The sequence below is a fragment of the Cyprinodon variegatus genome, unplaced genomic scaffold (genome assembly GCF_000732505.1).
Source record: "Cyprinodon variegatus isolate N-32 unplaced genomic scaffold, C_variegatus-1.0 Scaffold316, whole genome shotgun sequence".
In the NCBI taxonomy this organism is placed as follows: domain Eukaryota; kingdom Metazoa; phylum Chordata; class Actinopteri; order Cyprinodontiformes; family Cyprinodontidae; genus Cyprinodon; species Cyprinodon variegatus.
This window is the reverse complement of record NW_015150769.1, coordinates 569823-576609: the sequence shown is the minus strand read 5'-3', so window position 1 is coordinate 576609 and position 6787 is coordinate 569823. Positions and strand designations below refer to the sequence as shown.

At 35.7% G+C, this 6787-nt stretch overlaps 1 protein-coding gene across 1 annotated transcript in view; it reads right to left on the bottom strand.

Moving 5' to 3' along the window:
- The window catches only part of LOC107090924 (peripherin-2-like), a 20180-nt gene extending 14547 nt beyond the window's left edge, over positions 1–5633 (bottom strand). Inside the window, exon 1 of the mRNA XM_015384564.1 lies at positions 5053–5633. Within this exon, the coding sequence (XP_015240050.1) occupies positions 5053–5633 (581 nt within the window). The remainder of the gene's footprint in view (positions 1–5052) is intronic.
- Positions 5634–6787: the final 1154 nt, after the last annotated feature.

The window sequence follows — 6787 nt, the reverse complement described above, 5'->3', positions numbered from 1 at the left end:
TTAACGGAGAGTCTCCAGACTGATCTGCGAGTGAAACCTTGAAAGCTCGCGAGATCAGGATGGTCTCACGAGGCTAGGAAATTTGTGCAATAAAATGAACATCGAATAAAATATATTTGTCTGCATCTAAATTCTGATAGAGATGCTGACTTTTGCCGTCTTGTTCACTTTTATAACATGCTGCCGTTGCTGTTTCATCTCTGCTATTGCTGCTATTTTCACATATTAATTACTGTAAAAATGTCCACAGCTGTTTATTGATTATTTTTTTTCAGGTAGAGAGAATTTATATTGTTAAGACAACGTACAGTACAGTATTTTATTTTCTTATTTTCTTAACTCTGTCACTTTTTCTGTTTTTTTTATACCCTTTTATTTTGAAAATCCACATTTGTGTGACCAATTTTTTCTATAATCTTTTCCTGCTTTAACCAAAATTTCCTCATTTTGGGACAATAAAGAGATTTTCTTTTCTATTCTGTTCTATTCTTTGCTTCTGTTTAAAGGAAAAGTCGCTCATATTCAGAATTCAAACTTCTGAAAGTTCTTTAATTATGAAATTATTCCATCCTGTTCAATAAATGATAAATGATTCCATAAGAATAATTTTATTTGAATGTGCTTTACTGGAGGCATCCATGTTTGTCAAAGACTACATATGTCAGTTACTATATTTGGGCAAAAATGGCCGCTCCAAGATCGCAACAAAAATCATTTTGATTATTTTTACCTATTTAAGCTAAATTCATTAAATCGCGTATTAGTTTTAGGTAAAGATAAAGTTCCATTTGTTATTCTTTGCTGACCTGACTTCTCCTTTAAAGTTACTGGAATCCATTGATTAAAAATAAATGGATCAGTTATTGATTATTGTTCTTTGTTTTAATATCGTCGTCGATAAAATCTTTTCCAAAAACTTACACTAAAAAATGAGCAATAAAAGTATTTAGATCAATGAGAGTTTGTATGATTAGTACTGATATATCATATCGGGTCAATATTGGTATCCATCACTATCGTGTCAGAAGTGAAAAAGTCGTATCTCCCTAAAAGCGGCGACGTGAACTACATTTTGATATTTTAAAATATCTGCTTAAATCTCTAGAATAACCCAAATAAATTTTACTAAAGACTTCCTCTCGGTCTCTTTTATGGATTTTAGTTCTGATGTCAGTTGCTGAAATCTTCTGAGAAGCAACAGACTGAGACTCCAGATGGAACCTTAATTCCTCCAGATGAGCTGATGCTGCTGCTGACATGTTGCATCGAACCCCCAGATTTTCCAGCAGTGAACTCTGGGTAAACAGAGAGGCTCGGAAACATCAGCGTAGAAGCAGCGCCGCCATCCTGTGGGTTTATGTAAGACATTAGCAAGACGTCATCACCACTGAAAAAATAAAAAAGTTAACTGATTTTTAAATTATATTTTAGTTTAATATGGAAAAAAGTCAGAATCCTGACTTTAATCTAAAAAAAATTCTCAATGTAGATGGAAAATGACGGAATTGGGCAACTTTTTCCGTCCCTGAAGTTCCCTGCTGATGCTATTTGATTAATGGAAGAGCAGAAGGTGATTAAAACAAGAGAGCTAGTCTCTAAAACAGACATGGCTACGGCTTGATGCTAACATGTTTGTTAGCTCTCAGAATTCAGAGATTAAATTTAGAATTCTGAGTTTATTTCCTATATTAAACTGACATAATATTTAAAAAAAATTGAACTTTTTTTTAACTTTTTCATTGGCCCTAATCCTCTTCCGTATTTTCCGCACTGCAAAAAAACGGAAATCTAAGTCAAGTAATTTTTTCTTAAAATAAGTGAATTTTTTCTCGAATTGATCACGAAAGTGAGACACTTTGCCAATGGAACAAGACAATTTACATTTAAAATAAGAAAAAACTATTTTATTGTCTTATTTCAAGTTCATATTATCTAATTATCTTATTTTAAATGTAAAGATACTAATTTCATTGGCAAATCATCTTATTTAATAAACTCAAATTAAGGGTAAATACACTTTATTTAAGACATTTTTACTTATTTCTAGATCGTTTTTGCAGTGTAAGACAATCTTTCTTTAAATAAGCATATTTTCCCTCGATTCAATCAAGGAAGTAAAATAATTTATTAATGACGTAAGATTGTTTGCATTTAAAATAAGATAAAAATCGGTGCGATCCTTTATGTGCATCTCAGTTTCTTATCTTAAGGACAGAAATCCTGCTTCCATTCATGGATCATTTTATTTACCTGCTCTAATAAAGTCAAATACATTTATTTAAGATTTTTTGTGCCCGTTTTTTAAAATAAGTGTATTTTCCTTTGATTTGTGAAGGTAAAAACAAATGACCTTTTATATGAGGCAATTTATTCTTGAAATAAGAAAAAGAAAACCTATTTTAGTACTTAATAGTCTTATTTAAGGTTCATTTTCTAATTTTAAGGGCAGAAACTCCTTATTTAAGCCATTGTTTGCAGTGTGACAACCTACATCTAAAAAAATTGACATGAAATAATAAAATAAAAAGGCAAAGTGAAGAAGAGGAAAAGAAAAAATGACCAACTTCCAACTAATTTACTGGAATGGCATAAACTATCTTGGGTTAATTTCTTCATTCTTTTCTGTGTCGTAACCATGACAACGGCCTAATGTTTGTTTTTAAATCATTTTGAGTTTCTTATTTCAAGTGCATTTTATCTAGTTATCTTATTTCAGGAGTAAAATTACTCATTCCATTGGCAAACAATATAATTTACCTACTCAAATTAAGGGTGAATACACTTAATTTGAGGAATTTTTACTTATTTCTAGATCGTTTTTGCAGTGCAGATAGAGAGCACTTTTTCTCACCCCAAAAAATGCAGGAATGAAAAAACAAATGAAGTAAAAGAAGTAAAATTAGAGATAAACTGAAAAACATGGCTGACATTCTGGAAATGGAAATCTCAAACAATACGGTTAAAATTGTAATGAAATGAGTAAAGGAGGAACTGATGATACATCAGGAGCCTGACCTTTGGACCAAAACTACAGCAGGATTAAATGGTAAAGGGCCAAAATAACATTGACGCTGCAGCAAAAACAATCTTTCCTGGTTTGGAGAGAAAAATGGAAGCATAAAACAAAAACTATACTTTAGCAGAGCCATTAAAATGACATTTTTCATTCTGATTTGTACATTTTCTTCTATTTTGAAACCAAATTCTGCATAGAAAGTCTTGAACTTTTTCCAGAGAGCATGTATGCGGATTCTAAGCGTCTGCAAAGCAGTCGATTAAACGTGTGAGCAGATCTGGGTCAGAGATCAGAGGCTGATCTGAGCTGTGACTGATGCTAGCAGGTCAATGGAAAGCCGAGTGTGATTGGATCACGAAGCATTAATTATTTCCAGAAACCTCCACGTTCTCGCTGCACGCAAACAAACGTGCCCCAGATCGCACTCCTCAGATTAAAGAAATTTACTTTTACCGTTAAAACAATCTATAGTGAAGAAGGTGACGTTAAAAAAAGCAGGATATGTTTAGTTTTCTTGTTATGATGCTCTTCTTCCTGCCTGCTGCTGATGAGCAGAGCTATTCTTGAACAGCTGTCGGGTTTTTGCAGATTAGAAAGGACACTGATTCTTGAAGGACACGTAATCCTGTAAATTAAACACTAATTATGTCCCAAGTTTCAAAACTCTCCACTTTTCATTTGTATAAACAAACGTAAACAAAATACCTGGATTGTAAAAACATGCGATAAATTACAGCAGAATCATCTTAAAAAGCATATTTTTTTAAATCTTCCAGCAATAAATCAAACATCCAGCCGCTAAAAACACCCGGTGTTTTACTCTGATTGGTGGAAGGTGGAAAATACACCTGATCTGATTTAACTTAAGCCAAAATCCAACAATAACAAAACTTGACTTTGAGCACTGAGGCTAACAGGGAGCTAATTTCCTGGTAAATCATTACCACACTGGAAAAACGATGTACAAATAAGTGAAATTTTCTTAAATTAAGTGTATTTACCTTTAATTTGAGCAGGTAAATGAGATAGTTTGCCAATGGAATTAGTATTTTTACTCTTAAAATAAGATAATTAGATAAAATACACTTGAAAGAAGACAATTAAATTGTGTTTTCTTATTTTAAATGTAAATTGTCTTGTTCCTTTGGCAAAATGTCTCTTTTACCTCCTCAATCCAAGATCAAATACACTTATTTTAAGAAAAGATGACTAATTTAGATTTCGATTTTTTCCAGTGCATAGGAGCCGTTGGTAAAGTTAAGCAGTCAAATATTAGGAGGATTATTTATGCTTATTTAGTTTTAAGAAAAAAATTAAAGGGTTACTTTTACCAATTAATTTTTTCGCTGTGTCATTCATTCATTTATAAAAATCAAAGACCCAAAATGAATATTTAGATTGTCACTTAAAAGAATTGTAAGCAAGCTAAACTAAATACTTAGTTTGTTAAATATTTAGTTTTTTTTATTTTTGTTTTTTAAATACATATTTAGCTCCAAACTAAATATCTATTTAACATTAAATATTTGATTTGCAAATTAAATATTTAGCTAGCACCAAGCCAGATAAAGCATTAGCTAGATTGGTGCTGGCTAAATATTTAATTTGCAAACTAAATATTTATCTCCTAGTGGGTTGGGTTGCAATGCCCGGTTCAATTCCCACTGCCACCATTCTAGGTCCCTGAGCAAGACCCTTAACCACACACTGCTCCCAGGTGACGCACAATGGCAGCCCACTGCTCCCGAAGAGGATGGGTTAAAATCAGAGGTAAATATTTCTAATGTGAAATCAATAAAGTTCAATTATTAATGAATATTTATTTAACAAACTAAGTATTTAGTTTGTTAAATAAATATTTAGAATGCTGAGAAATATTTTAACTGACAATCTAAATAGTGAATGACAGAGTTAAAAAAAGGAACTCCCTTATTTTTCTCCTAAAAGACGCTAAATAACCATAAATATAGCTCTTAATGTTTGACTGATTAAATTTACAAACGGCTCTCCATACAGATGGCAGGATTGTCACTCACTCTTTGACTTCCTTGGAGCTGAAATCCAGGTAGCGGTTGCTGACCCACTGGATCTCAAACCAGTCCCTGTAGTTATCGTTCCCGCAGCAGCGGAACTCCATCTGCATGAGGTCCAGGGTCCTCTTCATGTAGCAGCGGCCCGGCGTGTCCGTGTCCTTGTAGTATTTCATGCCGTTCTTCAGACCCTCAGCCAGGGTGAACTGCAGCGGGATCCTCATCACAAAGCAGAGCAGCGAGGTGACGACAAGCAGGGCGTTGAATCCCAAACAGAAAACCAAAAAGCTCTTCAACACCGGCTTCCACTTTGCAAACTTCAGCGGGTCCAGGGAGTCGTAGCAGACCTTGCCTCCAAAGGCGTTGATCCCGCAGGCTATGAGCCCCATGGTGATGAGCAGGTTGGGCAAGAAGTGGCTCTCGTTGTTGTCCATGAGCTCCGACCGCTTCCGCAGCTCGATCTTGAAGAACAGGCCCAGGCTGAGCACCAGAATACCAGCCAGTACAGCGAACCAGTACATGAACCAGACCGTCTGAGCCAGCTTCACTCGTTTTTTCAAGTCAAACTTGACCACCATCAAAGCCATTGTTCAAAGCGTTGGTGTCCTCGCCTCTGAAGAAAGGTGTCAAACGGCAGAAGCTTTAATGTTTGGAGAAACGTTCCTCAGAACTGGACCTCTTGTTGGCTGGTATCAGGATTTCCTCAGGATATTTGTCAGAAGGTATGAATCAGCTCAATGGAAAATCCATCGCCAAGCAAAGCAGTAGAGCCAGGATGATCGGGACCGACCCCACAGCGGTAGAGGAGTCTTATTTCTTCAAAATCATCCCCTGATCCATGGTGCCGAAAAAAAAAACCTTTAATAAAACCCAACCGCACCTAAATTAGGCTGTTTTTCCCTCTTTCTGAACACACAGGTGAGGCTAATCCTGATGCGGCGTTCTCCAGAGACGTGGAGGATTGCTGAGAAAGCTCATGATTAAACTCAAAGTTGCTGTACGTCATGCTAAGCTCCTCTAAGCAGCCTGATCCAATTAACAGAAATATCCCCCACACACAAGATGAGCCTGATCATAAGCCGCTGCCACGGGCCTTAATTGGTTTGTGGCTTCACGTGGTGGCGTCCGCCTCGCTGGAGCGCACCAGGAGGCTCACCGAGATCAGGAACATGGCAGCAAAGGTAGAAGTGGAGCAAACATTAAGACGGATGGGACCAAAGCCAATAACTTGTTCCAGAACGGGCCTCCATCGGCCTAGAATGTCACAGCTTGTCATGGCTGAAGCCGCTGCCACACCTTGATGATTTATCCAGCGGATTCCTGACGTCCCAGAATCTCCTTAAACGCTGAAATACGCTGAACTTTCTGTGGATTTTTAAAATTTTGGGTGTATGCCTAAATCAGGGAAAACCAATTAAAAATCAACGGGTCCGAATATAGAAAATCATCAACCAGAAAAGGTCCGGAGACATTTTGAATTTCAATCTGCTACTTTAAACACAAGTTAACGCTGAAATAAAATGAGGTGTTTAAGCATCCGTGTTATACATTAAATAAAATAAATAAAAACAATATTTTAAAAAATTTGAATTTTTTTTTCCATTTTTAAATCAAAAGTGTTTTTTTTTAAGTAGAGAACAACAATCTTTCAGTTTGGTTTATAGAGAATTTCCTGATTCTACGGTGGCCCTGAAGTGCAAACTGCAACTACAAATCTAAAAGCGCAACTACATTAAGGAAA